The 15,659-nt window shown below is 39.9% G+C and overlaps 1 protein-coding gene across 4 annotated transcripts; it reads right to left on the reverse strand.

Annotated features, from left to right (window-relative positions):
- Positions 1-691: 691 nt before the first annotated feature.
- Positions 692-15,429, reverse strand: RBM17 (RNA binding motif protein 17). 4 transcript variants are annotated; one of them, XM_052790245.1, is made up of 12 exons: positions 15,317-15,429; positions 13,406-13,546; positions 11,779-11,895; positions 10,705-10,871; positions 8,656-8,753; positions 7,613-7,669; positions 4,885-5,026; positions 2,760-2,911; positions 1,975-2,051; positions 1,504-1,602; positions 1,118-1,190; positions 692-972 (listed from the first exon to the last, which is right to left on the reverse strand). In XM_052790245.1, the coding sequence occupies exons 2-12, from the start codon at positions 13,526-13,528 to the stop codon at positions 869-871; spliced, it is 1,209 nt and encodes a 402-aa protein (XP_052646205.1). In that variant the 5' UTR covers positions 13,529-13,546; positions 15,317-15,429; the 3' UTR covers positions 692-868. The 4 variants fall into 4 exon arrangements, with proteins under 4 accessions (XP_052646205.1, XP_052646207.1, XP_052646206.1 ...); XM_052790247.1 differs by lacking the exon at positions 15,317-15,429 and adding an exon at positions 14,804-14,944 and having other exon boundaries at positions 8,656-8,750; XM_052790246.1 differs by lacking the exon at positions 15,317-15,429 and adding an exon at positions 14,804-14,944 and having other exon boundaries at positions 1,975-2,048.
- Between the last annotated feature and the right edge of the window lie 230 nt (positions 15,430-15,659).

Genomic DNA, 15,659 nt, shown 5'->3' on the forward strand with positions numbered 1-15,659 from the left:
CGAGGTTTGAATCAATTAAACAAAGTTAGTTACCTATGTGTGATGTTAGAGGAAGTGAGACTCTGATAGCTGGCCAGATACAAGAATGAGCTTCCCTCAGTTCTACCTATAGCATTTCAGTCATGACCTGTAATCAGTTAACCCTGGATATTTCTAGCAAAGACTGTCTGACAGCACAGAGCTCCTGCTAACAGTCCACTCATTCTGATTCAAATGGCTAAGCATTTTAAGTTCCTTCCTCCTTCCATTTCCCTGGGTTAAACGTGTATTTTCTTTGGATTTGGGAAGAAATACAGATTCATTCCTTGTTACTTTAGTCTCCATTCTGGCATAGAAAGCATTGTCCTGGAGTCAGGAGAGAACAAACTAGCTGCCAACTGTCCAAGGACCCCAAATCACTCTGGCGCGCACAGACGGAGGACTTACGAGAGCAAGGCTGTAACTCTGAGAGATACCATCAGGGAAGAGAAGTATGATAGCACATAGTCCTTTTCCAAAGCTTCCCACTTATTGTGGATGCAGCGCAGGGACTCCACGATGAAGCACCAGAACAAGGAAAGCAGGAATACAGACAAAGCATCTCCTCAGCAGTGGGTTTTCAAAAGAACAGTCATCTGAAAGCTCAAAAAAAACCAGGATCCCCAGAGCAGTAAGCAGAATTGTGCAATTCAAAAACACACAGACGTGAATCTTACTTTCAAAGGGCTTTATATTACAAAAAAATGTAAGTCACAACGAATGCGAAAAATCCATTCAATGAGGCTTGTTTCCAGTTTGCTAGGAAAGCTACTTTTCTCTTCTTTATTCCCAGCCTACTGCTGAAAACATGATTGCCAAAACAGGGACACCTCGAGCTAGATTTTTAAAATCAAACTTGCTCTGCCAGATCCAGTACTCTGAACTTGTCCAGGTTGTAGAAACAAGCCTTCACAACTCTGCCTCCAAAGTATCTTCCATTTAGATCCACAACAGCTGGAATTGAAACCAAGAACAGGTCAGCAAGCAGCAATTCAATAAAATAAACATTTCTTTAGTTGAACAGTCTAACCAGTGAGACTGTTTAATCTCTCTACAGAAGTTAACGCTGAGGTTCACAGGACACAATATAGTACCCTACCTTTGATGGCAGATTCAACCCGTTCAAACTCTAAAAATATTCTTACAGCTTCATCATCAGGGGCACCAGGAATCTGAAATAAAACAACCCCCACCCCCCCAAACCAGAAGTAATTAGAACAGTAGCATAAATACTATTTTAAATTGCTGTTCTTCACAAAAATAGTGAAAAGAACACAATAAAAGGGTTCCAAAAGCACAATACCCAGAGATTTTTGCGCAGTTTTTGACATTAGAAGTTTGTATCTCACAGATACGGAAAATACAGGACCCTGCGAGATCTTCTAATCTATGTCCCTTCTCTAAGGCAGTAACAAGCCAGTTGTGAGGGACAAGTGCCCAATTTGCTTTCAGAGCAACCACAAAGAGAGACAGATTATCTCTTACCTCAAAGATGACACATTTCCCAACCTTGCCATATTTCTCGCATTCCTCCTTAGTTTCAACTTCTAGATCTTCATCCACCTCCCCAGCACCTACCATGTTCTGAAAGTTAAAAGAATAAACCCAACTCACTGGATGTAGTGTGTACAGATGATTATGTAGACAAATCACAGATGCATGCAACTGTGACCATGAATACTTTAAGCTTCTGTTTACCAGTTAAGAGCCACAGGAGGAGACAGTTCCCTAGTACTAAGACAAGGTAATTGTATAATCTAAAGCAGTGTTGATTTACAGTCACAACTTGCATCTCAGGAAGACACATATTTTCTCCACAACACAAAGCACCATGTAGTTGCAGGCCAGAACCTTTTGAACTGTATAGAGTCATTGTAACAGGAACACAGGTTTAAACATTTCAACCAGTCACATATGCTGCAAATACCAAGACATGTTCCCTTACTCCCAACTTACCCTTAGTAAGACCACTTTAGTTGGGCATTTCAGTATCTCAGTCAAGGGGTTAGAATCCGCTTTCTTGCCCGTTTCTGCTATGAAGATAAAACAGTGAATCACAGAATAATTTAAGATTAAAGCTCATTTAAACCTTATATGGGGGCTTTTATCAGAATCTTACTGTTATCAAACAATGGAATAAAAGCCACAAAATGTAGTTTCATATTGGCGAGGAATTCAGAACTCATAGCTATTTGGAAGGACAATAAGCAGAAAAATCACTGCTACAGAATGTGAATTAAGACAGAACACTGACAACATACTATTTCTTTGAGGGAAATCATCCATAACTTCAGAATTCTATAACATCCCCTAAGAACTAAAAATCAGATCTCCTGACTGCCAATACTTGTGCTCAGGCAGAGGTGCTGTTCTAGTAAGCCTAGGTATTGTCTCTAGATCAGGCAACAGCAGGGAAATGAGAGCAGTATCTAAAGCACACGATAGGGAGAAAGCCAGCAGAAGGAGAGCTGGATCACCCCTTTAAGAGAACAGGCTTCCAAACACTAAAGGAGGACAACTGATGGGGAAGGGGAGGATGAGCTAAAATAGTTAATAGAGGACAACTTTAAAAAAAAGATAAAAAAGATAAATTTCCACAAGAAGGAACACAAGTCATTCTTCCAATTCCATTTTCTGCAAGGACAGGTAGTAAACAAAAAATCCAGGAGCTTCCACAGAGCCTGAACTATTATTTTTCCCTGACTGTGTTTCGCAAACTTATTGGTGTAGGACAAAATTACCTTTCTCTGCAGAATCACCAACAATGATCTTGCCACCCCTCTTGCTCGTTTTCTCTACTGACAGTGCTGTGCTCAGCCCCTGTTCATGCTTTCCCAGCCCCTGGCCCTCTCTGAAACCATACTTCTGCATGATTTTATGAGCTACTGTCCCTCTGCAAAAAGAAAAAACATCAGTTAGTAAAGGTTTCTTACACAAAACATTAACATTGCATTTCTCCTGAATGCTCAAATACTCCAGCTCCTAAAATCTCATTACACAGAGACTGAAAACTTAAGAGCTTCTATATGACTTCACAACCTAGCCATTTCGCAGCACCCTGTGAATATGAAAAGTGTTACCCCTAAATTACAGATAAAAGTTGTCAGAGAAGTTGACTAAATAAAATTGTTCATACTTTTACAAACAGAACTCAACTTCCATTAGCAGTGCAAGTCAGAATCGTACACTCTATAGAATGGTTTGGGTTGGAAGAGACCTTTAAAGACCAGCTAGTCTGGCTAGATGGGCAGGGACATCTTTCAGTAGATCAGGTTGCTGACAGTAAATCACAAACAGGTTAGAGCAAGATCTATTTAGTCCAGTTTCTTGTCTTTGTCAGTGGCTGGTATCAAAAGCTTGAGAGAAAAGGCAGATGTAGAATATTTACTTTCCACATGAGATCACATTCCACTATCTACTAGTTCAAAGCTGGCATAAGTTCCTGAACACACGGCTTTGCTAGCCCTTCCTATAACAAAGCTGGATATCCTCAGTATTAATTTCAACATGCCTCACCTTTCTGAATTTTCAAGACCATATTGAGGCAATAAAGTTCCCAACCTATTTAAAGGTACCCTTTTTTTGTATGTACCTTACAAAAAGCATCGCCACTGACAGGTTTTGAAATTCCCACTAAATGAATAGATAGAATCAAAACATACCTACACGTGTTGACATTTCTTTGGAGACCATAGCTACATAGGCCGAGACACAAAAGATATGCCATGGTATAGTAGTTGACACCACAGTGAATATTCTACGCTCAGTCACGCCCATTTTACCAATGGGCATATAACATTACACAGAAAATGCAGGATCGGTGACTACATGACTATTTTCTAAGCATACTATATGAAACATACAGAGACATATCAAAAAAGCCCAAAAAGTCTGGTTATATAATGCCGAAAGGTTAAAACACTTAAGTCACAGGATAAACAGCAGCCAATTGTGTGGACAAAGTAAGACAGGTTAGGTTATATTTTTAGCACTTCCTTCAGTGAAGTGAAGGTCCCAGAGCATTGCTAACCAGAGATGGTAACAATGCATAAACTGGTCCAACAGTACTGAGTTTGGTTATCCTTTTTCTGGACAATGTTAAAAAAAAAAAAAAAAGCGCGTTTCCATAAAAAAAACTGCATGAAAAATTGTCTCCAAAATGGAAATGTAGTGTAATAACATAATAAACTACACTTTTATGTCTGTGTTCCTCCTGGATACAGGTCTGACTCCACTGAGTCTGCATTTCCACAACACCTGATGTGATTGATAAGAGGGCCATAGCTAACCACTACACCTTTCAAATGAGGTCTCTAAGCTGTTTTTAACTATAAATTCAACTTCTCTTTGTTGCCACAGTAGTAACACAAGCATTACACACAATGCTAATCCAAGGCAGAAAAGTAAATGGACAGATTTGCAGCCACAGCTGCCACATTCATGCAAATATGCTTTGAATTTTTGAACAAACAAACAAAGCAGAGCTGAAATGACTTGCCCACTCGTATGTAACAAATTTAAGACAAAGCTGGAAAAGAAACCTAGAGGAACTAACATGCCATCTGTGTTTTCCTGTATACTACATTAGCTTGGCTTGTACCAGCCATAAACACTTTATACTGGAATGTGGCTTCAGAACTCGCTTAAAAGCACTGCATTGAATGCAACCACCTCAAACACATTTCTCTCAATCGAGTAAATCCACTGCTTTTTCTGTATCCTGGCAGTTAGAACGACATGCACTCAGACTAACCACATACATGCAATGGGTTGTGTTCTTCTCTACTGACAAACTATTTTAACTTTTGGTTTCCACCACCTTCTAATGCCTTTTTTCCACAAAATGTGCATAAGTCAATCATTTACCCCATGTTAGCAAGGAAAGAGTTGCTAGGTCCTGTGGGGGAACGAGGTCTTTCTGGCTCATCATACACTGGAGGAGGAATAGCTGCTTTGGAAGATGGTGCCCGCGGTCTTGACTCCTCTTCAAATGGAAATGATGCTACAGCTGAAGAAAACAGAGGCATTTGCTTTTTCAGTAAAATACTTTGCATGAACTACCTACTTGTTATGAACACTAGAGTACTATGCCTTCAATCTAACTCATTTACAGACAGCTCTTCATCTGCAAGTTGTACTTTTTTCTGCTTTTATACTAACAAATTACAAAAAAAAGTCTATCACATAAATCCAAATCAGAAGAATGTTTCCTTTACACATGAATCATAGAATAGTTTGGGTTAGAACAGACCTTTAAAGGTCATCTAGTCCAACTCCCCTGCAACGAGCAGGGACATCTGCTCAAGTAGACAAGTAGATCAAGTTGCTCAGAGCCCCGTCCAACCTGACCTTGAATGTTTCCAGAGATGGGGCATCTACCACCTCTCTGGGTAACCTGTGCCAGTGTTTCAGCACCCACATTATAAAAAATTTCCTCCTTATATCTAGTCTACATCTACCCTCTTTTACTTTAAAACCATTACCCCTTGTCCTATTGCAACAGGCCCTGCTAGAAAGTTTGTCCCCAGCTTTCTTGTATGCCCCCTTTAGGTACTGGAAGGCTGCTATAAGGTCTCCCTGGAGCCTTCTCTTCTCCAGGCTGAACAACCCCAACTCTCTCAGCTTGTTCTCATAGCAGAGGTGCTCCAGCCCCCTGATCATTTTTGTGGTCCTTCTCTGGACCCGCTGCAACAGGTCCATGTCTTTCCTGTGCTGAGGGCCCCAGAGCTGGATGCAGTACTGCAGGTGGGGTCTCACCAGAGCAGAGTAAAGGGGCAGAATCCCCTCCCTTGACCTGCTGGCCACACTTCTTTTGATGAAGCCCAGGGTACGGTTGGCTTTCTGGGCTGCGAGTGCACACTGCCTGCTCATGTCCAACTTTTCATCCACGAAACACATGCTGCTTTAACATCCCCTCATCTCTCGCTCAGAAATAAGATCTGAGTTGAGTTATTCTGGGTTTTCCTCATAGGATATACAATGAGTTTGTATCTGCGGGTCTACAATGCATTTATTAACCTCTTATCAAATGGAGAAAAGAAGCATTAAGAGGCCATGGGCACAACAATGAGTTTACCCAGACAGAGGGCAAGAAAACTTAAATGCCCCATTCATCAGGAACAGAATTATGACAAAAATGGATCAATGCATGCAGCTTGGGGCCTGAGGACTAAAGAAAAGTATACTGTACGTTTACACAAAAGAGAAATGAGTCTATTAAAAAGAATGAATGCAACTCAAAGCAAAGTATTTATACAATTTTAAGAGATCTCACTGGCAGTTTTTGAACTGTAACTTTTCCTGGGGGATGAAGATATATGTATCTCTATATCTATACATAGATATCTCAATCATACTGATTAGATTATTAAACTATCTTCCACTGACAAGTCAAATGGGAAAAATGTAAAAAAACCCCTACAGAATACTAAAGGAAATATGCAGAACACACTTTTGAATGTACTTACGGACTTTTAGACCGACTTCATTTTAGATTGTTTTCTTTTGAACTACTACTTTTATCTCACCAAATAAAATGTCAGATGTGAAGTTTGGGAATGTCATATGAGGAAAAAAAATCCCTATTTAAGCAGCAGATGGACTGAACTATGGGAGTTCTGCTACAGCAATATTTTCTCAGTTTTTTCCAGCCTAGCTTTGAGCATCAAGTAACAAGCCATACAAAGGTTTCCTTGTGAGGTCATGTCACATTTTAAAAGCTCTCCCCCTCAGGATATTTCTACCATTTCCAGCCTATATTTACTTTTCCTTGACATCGCTCAATTGCTCTTAATTATTTACTCAAAACAATCTCTTTCTGTTTTTAATGTTTACACACTTCAAATGCTTTCAGTATTATATCATCCACTTACTACGCCAAGCTTCATTTTTTTAATTTGAATCTTCTCATAAATAAAATCAGGACTCCCAAAGGAAAGTTTGCATGCATAAGATTCTTTTTTCTTATTACTTTTTAACATACACAACATACTGTTCCTTATTTTAATTTAAAAATTTAAAACAATTAGACATGCAAAAAAAGGGAACAGTTTTGTTCTTGTAGCAAGACTATGCCATCTGGTGGACAACTGCAATCTTCAAGCTATCTTCATGGAGGGAAACACTAGTGCACACATCCCTCTTTAGCAAATACTGTATCCCTCAAAAACTTACAAAATTGTCTGTAGTGCATAACCCCTTCAGGAAAGATATTCATAAAGTACCTCCTAAAGCAAAGGGTAATGGGCAAATTCCCTCTCCATGCTGTGGAGGTTTCTAGTCTACCCAGAGAAATCAGTCTGCAACATTTCTTCTTTCACATCAGAAATGAGTAACTGAACACGGTTATAACAGACCAGCTTGCCAAACCACTTCTCTAGCAATACAGAAAGAATCCTCTAGAACCAAGATGTGAAGCACAGTAGTATCGCAGGTTCCCCACAGCTTCCCCGTCATCAACAAAGAACTAGTACAAGTTCTTCTGCCAAAAAGAATCTTATGGGAAGAGCAGCAGGATGACTTAACTGAAGAGAAGGTTGAGTGAGAAATAAATACCACTGCTAGGTTTTAGAGAACAAGATTTTGGTTTACTTACGTTCTTTGTCCTTCTCAACAAGAGAAGTGGGTGGTGCAATGGCAGCTCCTCCCATACCTATGAGCAAAATGGAAGACAACACATTCATATGATTAGGTTCTGCTGCTCGGAATAGCTTCACTGAATCTTAATACAGCTGTGGGCTCCTTACCAGCCAGTTCTTAACATATATCACTATCAACAGAAAAGTAGCAAGAGAGCAGTTTGAGAAGTTTCAATAGTGGTAAACTAGAAATTAATGAAAGGCACATCAAGGCAGACAACAGCAAACTGCAGTGATGTACTACATATGGCGTCTAGCAAACATGTTTCGTAGGATTTCAAAATTAAAGACTGCAGTGAAACAAATCTTCAGTTCTAAAACTGCTCGATTAAGCCAAACAAAGAAGACAGTCTGTTCAGGATTAACTACACTTTCATGAGAGTAAAGTACAAAGCCCCTTCCGTATTTTAATAGGCAATATTCTAACGTAGTCCCAAACTTCCAAAGCAGAGCAAATATTTCCAATGTCCCATCAGAACTTTTCTTTTCTAAAATAAAAAACAACCCAAATTATTTACTGTAAGTTTGTTGCTGAAAGAGAATAAAGTTTAGTTTTCTTTATGCAAAGACATATCTTGTCACCCAAATGCACGTTTTGCCAACTAGTTCTAAGGGCATTCAAATAACAAATGCAGGAATGGTAAGCTTTTATAGTGAAAACTCAACAGTGATTCTCATAGCCTGATTTTATCTCATGCCTCAGCCTTTTCCCGGAACTTACATCACGCAGAAGCTTAAAACAGGTATCTACAAACTAATGTAAAAAGAGGTCCTTCCACAAATAATGCAGCTGCCATCTGCCTCTGCAGAAAGAAGTCTTCTGCATTACAACAGTTATGATGTAATAAAATGCTAGGTTTATTCTAAAGGCTCGGAAATAATAGTACACTTCTCAGCTGAGAACAGAGAAATACAGAATCCATGAAATGAGAACAGGATTGTAAATTCCCCCCCCTTTTTCTTCTCTTTCCCCATCAAAGAAAATAAAAAGCTCCCTTACTTCTTTTTCGTCTCTCCCTTTCATAATCTTCATCTTCATCAGAATCTGGATCTGGTCTTCTTGAAAACCCACTGGCTTCATGTCTGTCTTTACGTCTTCTAGGAGACACAGTAAGTTAGGATAAGAAACCATCAAAGTTAACACTTTGCTTTAATTTGCAATATCACCTTTGCAGTGTGACTTATACTGCTACACTCTAATTGGCACTTTATAATGTTTTCCATGAAGGTGTAAGCGAACACCTTTACTTTCTGTTTCTTTGCTTTTATCCTCATAGAGTATTTTTTGTAAAATATAAGATGATCCAAAGCAAGATCATTTTCCGCTTGCAAGTCAGCCAAGGAGAATGTATGGAAATGAGGAAGCATGTGAATATATCTAGAGCAAACTGACTACAGTGACTGAATAACTACAATGGAAGAGGTATTGGATAGAATCAACGGGAAGGTAACAGAGACATTAATCACCCTGCTTTGAACAGAATCCCTTTTAAATTCACCATCACAGGCTATACAGAGTAATATCCTTGACTTGGTCAATTTAAAAAAAATCATCACACTTAAATCATCAGATTATTGAGAAGCTAGCTTGGCAACTAAAATAAGATGCAGGCAAGTCTATCAAAACTTTTAACATTTAGCTGAGAAATGCTTCAAGAACTGTTTGCACTTCAACTGTTATTTATTGTGATCACAAAATTACTCATTTTAATACTTTAGAAAAACAAAAAGTATTTTTCCCAAAAACTTAAGAGCACACCTTGGGGCATAAAACAGATCTCATTCCCAGCACAGCCATCAAAACTGTGCCACAAGATGCTAAAAACAACACTACTATGGAACCAGACAAAATTTCTGAATCCCTACACTCTGAATTTAAAACAAATGTATACTCTATTCAAACACCCAGGTTATCACAAAGCATACATCTGATACAGGTTTGGCTGAGATTGTTTCCCCAATTTCAAAACAGAATGTATTACATATTTTTCACTTCCTCTCTCTAATTTTATAGATAAAGACTACCCTCTTGGCCCACATACAAGTTACAAGCACAACTAAATAGCAATCAATGCTGAAGCTGTGGAAATGACAGCTCAGATTTCTGAGATCTTGCATGCTAGTTAAAGTACAACAGAGCCTCAGGCATTCCTCCTCCACCAGCACAATGAAGATATAAGTGAGAGAAGACAGAGAAGTCCAGATGACTAGAAATATTAATTAATTTCCACAATCTAAACAGAGCAATAGAATACCCCTCTTGTAATTCCACAGACTTTAGATGATTCATACCATGATGAAGTTGGCTATTAATTTCACTTAAAATAAGCAAATTTAATCTTAGTGCCTGGCTGGCTGGTGTTTTACCACCTATTTCAATAGGACATTGAATCTGCATTCAACTTCTTTAATATGATTAGAGAGATTTCTTATTCCAGGGAAAGGGCATGAAGGTAATAAAAAATAAGTAGTATTTTCTTTTGTTCAGAGACAAGAGAGTAATAAATACACAGTTAACTCACTTAAAGTGAATGCAGAACATTAAAAAAGAAAACATAACTATGCCTCTCAAAGGCTGTGCTAGCTACATCTTTAAAACCGAAATGCAGTCATGTATCAGTTTGGAGTATTTAAAAGCAGAAAGGATGGTTTATCTTTGAGTGTCGAAAGGTATTTCTGTAGTTGGGTTATAGTGACAACAAGTACTCTATAGTATCTGCAAGGTCAAAGTCTGATAATAATGCATGAAGTACTCCACTACTGCTGCTACTATTGAAATAAAGTAAATGTAGAAAAACTTGACGCATCTTTCAGCCAAAGAGGCTGTAAACATGATAAATCTTATAATTTTTTGCACTGTTAGGTGATTTTTGCAAGAGCATTAAAACCTATTAATTAAAACACTGCGCTTGTTTCTACAAGGATACAGTATTCTTCACAAAACCTTTAAGAATTTCCCTGAAACTGTTTAGAGGGATAAAACTAAACAAACCAATGTGTCTATTCTTTATATAATTGTCAATGTCATTAGTTTAAACAAAAGCCTTACTTTTCTCTTTCTTCAATCTCTTTTTGCCTCTCCAGCTCACGCTGCCTCTGTCGTTCCTCTCTTTGACGTTTTACTACTTTTTCATAGTCATTTGGGAACATGGGATCATACTCATCCGCCAAAGGAATCAACACATCTCCCGCAGAAAAACCACTAGGTACAGGATCCTCAAAAAAGAAAAAGGCATTTTTTCAGCTGACATCTGAAAACAACATCCAGTTGGACACTAAGAGTTTAATGCTTCCTTCTTACTCCCAACAACACAACACTCGGCTCCTGACAGGTAATGGCAGGTAATATCCTAATCCCACCAATACTAAAGAAATCTTCACTTTACTTAAAAACTAACATTTCACCCACTCTCTCACTGTCTCAAATTTTTCCATGAAAAAAGAATCACCCCCACCCACACCCCTTGCCAAAAACAATGCAGCAGCAAATCAACATGGACAAGAATTTTTCAAAACCCGTTAATTCATTATTAGAAGTATTATGGTGTCTTGCATCTGCAAGGGGTCCTCCCACACAATCTCATCAGTCTTTTTCATCATCTGCCTCTCAGATGTGTACATACTGTTCTTTTCTCATCTGAAAGAACTATTTCAGAACCATCACCTTTGAAAAAGTTTCAGGCAGAAAGCTTCTTTTGATTCCTTACCAGGAGAAATCAATTTTAAAAGGTTACAAGGCTTTTCTTTTATTTTTAAGTTGATTGTTATACAGGTCCAGTTCCAACACTGGTGCAATTACAATTACATTCATTATTTACCTGACCAAATTGCTGTCTTGCAAAGTACTTTGCAACTGTCCAGGAGAAATACGCTAGGAACACTGTTTTATTTTAACTGCACATCAACCTTGGTAATTCCATGTTGTCTCACATGGAAGTCTGTATAAAGTTGAAACGTTCGTTAATTAAAGAACCTCTGAGCAGAGAAAATGAATTTCAGAAAATGATCACTTCTTTCACCACTAGGAAAGATGATGAAAAAATAAAAATACAGACTGCAGTCAAAGAATTCCAATTCTAAAACATTTGTTAACAGCTGGCCTTCTTAGCTGCCTTGGTCTTACCTTTAACCCAGCTGCTACATGAGGTGGTGTGTCCACAATCTGTCTCTCATCAGAAGAGCTACCTCGTTTCAGGTCAATCACTGGAGCAAGGACTGTTGTTTGTTTTGTTCTCTGACTCTGAAAAAATCAACAAAACACAAAATGTCTAAAAAGACAACAAAACAGTTTTCTAAAATGCAGCTTTCTTTACATACTTGCAGCTGGTATTTCCAATTTTTTTTAGAAAAGGATGAAAACCACAGTCTCAAATTCTTCACTGTGCAAAGCTCAATATATCATTTCTCTTCAGTTTATCAACATACAGTAATTCTCAACATTTCTAATAAACCCAGACATGGATAACTAAGTTTATGTTATGTTTTAGGGGTGGCAAAGGCTACTCGGTTCTGAGACAAATGCTTGCCAACTACGGTTAAAGAGCTGCTACACAAATACAGACTGATGCAATATTTCAAAGAACGCTTCAGTGAAACCAGTGCCTACCTTCCTTTTTTTAAACAAGCGAGATCAGATTTTGCTTGTGCATGTACTAGAACATATAGTGGTACGTGAATGGTCCATGGTTTGGACTAGGACCAGAAACACACATTAAAAATTCAGACGAGTTTGAACCAAGTGGGTTTTTTTAAGAAGGCGCTCAGTCTTATTCCAAAGATCTACTGTTCTTCACATTTTATGATCTGATAAAATGTACTAATCTATTCTGAGCTCCGAATTTTCTAATCCTATTCTATTCTTCCATTACTCTGCGCACACACTGCATATCAGTTACATAGACAAAGAATATATCTAATACGGTAGCCATTTAGATTTCATTCATGCAGGTTGCTCCAAATATCAACTAAATCCTGCCCCCAATTTTAGAAGCATAAATCGGGAGTAATTCCAGGGAAAAAAAAAATGCTGTGCCTACTTAAGTGTTCGGTATCTATCCCACTACTTTTTAAATTAAGTCATCTCACTCTAGAACCTATACACCACAAAGAACATGTGCCCTGCCTGAACCAAAATATCAACACTGCTTAAAAAATAAAAAAGGGTGAAATACTGTAGCAATAAAAAGAGAAAATGGCTCTGTCACAGTTTAAGCTCAAGGAATTAGCTTGCACTCCTCCCTTTCACATACACCAGAAATACTTTCTGCAAAAATTTCTAGTGCACGACGATTTGCGCTTTAGTACCGAAAGCCTTTCAAATAGCAAGCATAAAATGATGCAAACATGTAAATAACAACTGATGCAAAATGCCAAGAATGACCAACAGCCAGTACTGTCAACTACCTATCACAGTATGATGCTTAATTACTTAAAAAAAAGAGCTTAATCTCATTATCTTTAAAGTTAGATTTGAGGATCAGCTTTTGGTTCTGCTAGTTAAAGATCTGAGGTTTGCAGCACACACATCAGTTCTTCATTCAACTTTAATTTTGCAAGACTCCCTCTAACAGACTTCAAGAAACATGCATCTCGCTTCCCCCCCTCAATTCTGCTACACTCCTTGCTATAAACTCAGACAAATCTCAGCAAAATTACCCCACATTGGTATTCTAAGGTCACAAACTTTCCTCAGTGCTCTGAGCACAAAAGAACTTTGAATAATAGAAAGCAAAAATACAAAGGGACTATACCTTTGCTTGTGTGAGAGCTGCTTTCTTCACCTGCAATTGAGACTGTAGTAGTTTGAAATTTTTGGACCAGCCTTCTGTTTTAGAATCGCTGGTCTCAACTCCCAAGTCATCGTAAAGTGACATTTTCTCTTCAATTTAAAACTAAAAGACAAAAGAAAAAATCCAGATGACATAACAAACCGATGTCCAGGGCTTATTTGCTACTAGTTTGTATACATTTGTACACCTTATTTTTATATCTCTCTTTTCCAAAGCCAGAGAAAATTCAAAGTAGTAATATTTTTATGGCTAGTAGCAGATACACATGACTACAGTAAGGCTGTAAAAAAGTAACTGTTTTAAAGGTAATGAATACTATTCAAGTGTTAACAGGTGTTGGAAACTTCCTAAAATTACATTTGTAGCATTAGATACCAATCATTTCAGGCTTTGAAGAAGTTACGCTATAGTCCACACTGGTATTTTGAGGTTCACAAAGAAATTCAACATTATGTATCACACAAGCCTCAAGACTTCTGAATTAAACACAAAGGAATTATTGTCTCTGCTGACCTTAAAAACTATCCACACAAACATATCAACATTCCAATCACCTTCTTAAATTTCACTATTTCTTGCATCACTGTAAAGGAATACCTTTCTTATACTAAATATACTTACCAGAGTATTATTAACTATTTCCATGACAGTTAAAGGCCTCTCAAATACATAGAGCTTTTACATGCATACACACACAACACACACACACATATATAAAATTAGCTAGGTAACATCAATAAAATGACATGAAATGCATCACATTGTCTGATACACATCTGACATGAACGGAACAAGAGAAAATTTGAATGTAATGAGAGGCCTATCACCTGTGGAACAACCTGTAAGCTCACTGTTTAGTGTCTGATAGGCCTGGATTACAGTATCTTCACCCCAAAACTTTAACTTCTTAATTTTCTGCAGGATCAAACATGACTGATTAATGGTCTGCAGCAAAAGCTTATAGACTTATCAGCAAGATCTTGATCCCACAGATTTGACAGATACTTATATTTGAGGGAACTGGCCTGACACATAGCACATTACTGTTGCTATAGATATAACTTATATGCATTAAAACCTGTGGAAAAAGTCTCAGATGCAGCAGACAGCAACTATATTACCACTCCAGAAGGCAGCAAGCTCAGCAAAAAAAATTTTTAAAAAACCAACAATTTAATCCTGCAGTGAAATATATGAAACAACCAGGGCTCGGCAAAACAGAGTTCACTGCAAGAAAATGGAGGAAGTTGCATTCATTGGAGATTATTACACATACGGGTATAGGGAATGAAACGTATAGGGGAACGCCGTAACACCTATGGGAACAGGATGAGGACAAGGCGCTACAAGAATTCCCACCTGCCACAGGGGAGTGAAGTTTACGCACTAGGAGCGCAGCTGTTCTGAGGCAGATATGATGCACTTGGGGTAGGTTAGGCTACGCGTATGGATACGGGGAGGGTGCTGCCATGGCGGGAAAGAGACTTTCTGCCTCAACGCCTGGAGGGGAGGGGGTGCACCACAGCCGGGGGGGGGGGGGGGGGCACAAGAAAGCAAAGCAGAGGACCTGTAACCACGCCGACAGAAAAAGCGGGCTGTTATTTCCGTCCCCCGGGCGGACGGAGGGGGCCGAGGCCCGGGATGCAGACAGGCCGCGCAGCGGGGGCTGAGGGGCCCTGACCGCCCCCCCACTCTCCACACGGGCCTAGACTCTTCCGATGGGAGCAGCCGCACGACCGAGGCCGCTGAGGGGGGACAGCCGCCTGCCTCCAGCTCCGCCCTGCCTCCCCACACCCCCCCGGAGCCCGGGGCGGTCCCCCCGGGCAGACCCGGGCAGACGCGGCCGGCCGGGGCCCACCGCCCGCCGCTCACCCGTCACCGCGCCGCCGCCATGAGCCGGCCGCTAAGGCAGCCGGGAAGGGCCGCCCTGCACGGCGGCCGCGCCTGCGCACAACCGCCCGCCCGGTGGCACACGCCTCGCTCGGCCAATGGGCGCCGAGCGCGCTGCGGCAGCGCCGCCATTGTACCGCCCCCTGGCGGCGGGCGGCGGGCGCAACACCCCTTCTTCACCCCCCTCCGCCCCGCCCCGCCCCGAGCTCCGGCTGGTGCGCACCAGTATGGCACTGGGAGGGAGCCCCGCATCCTACGGGAGCTACGGGCTGGGGAAAGGTGTTCTGATCCCGAAAAGGAGGGAAGGGAGGAAGCGTTCGGATTC

The sequence above is a fragment of the Harpia harpyja genome, chromosome 6, assembly GCF_026419915.1.
Source record: "Harpia harpyja isolate bHarHar1 chromosome 6, bHarHar1 primary haplotype, whole genome shotgun sequence".
Taxonomy (NCBI): Eukaryota; Metazoa; Chordata; class Aves; order Accipitriformes; family Accipitridae; genus Harpia; species Harpia harpyja.

Bases quoted from the DNA above. Each gene is read 5' to 3' on its own strand.
- RBM17 (XM_052790245.1), bottom strand. From the start codon at position 13,528: ATGTCACTTTACGATGACTTGGGAGTTGAGACCAGCGATTCTAAAACA. The intron at 2,052-2,759 runs GTAATTTTGTCC...TTATCTTCATAG, and splicing joins TGGTGATTCTGCAGAGAAAG to CAGAAACGGGCAAGAAAGCG. The intron at 973-1,117 runs GTAGGGTACTAT...TTTCAATTCCAG, and splicing joins GGTTGAATCTGCCATCAAAG to CTGTTGTGGATCTAAATGGA.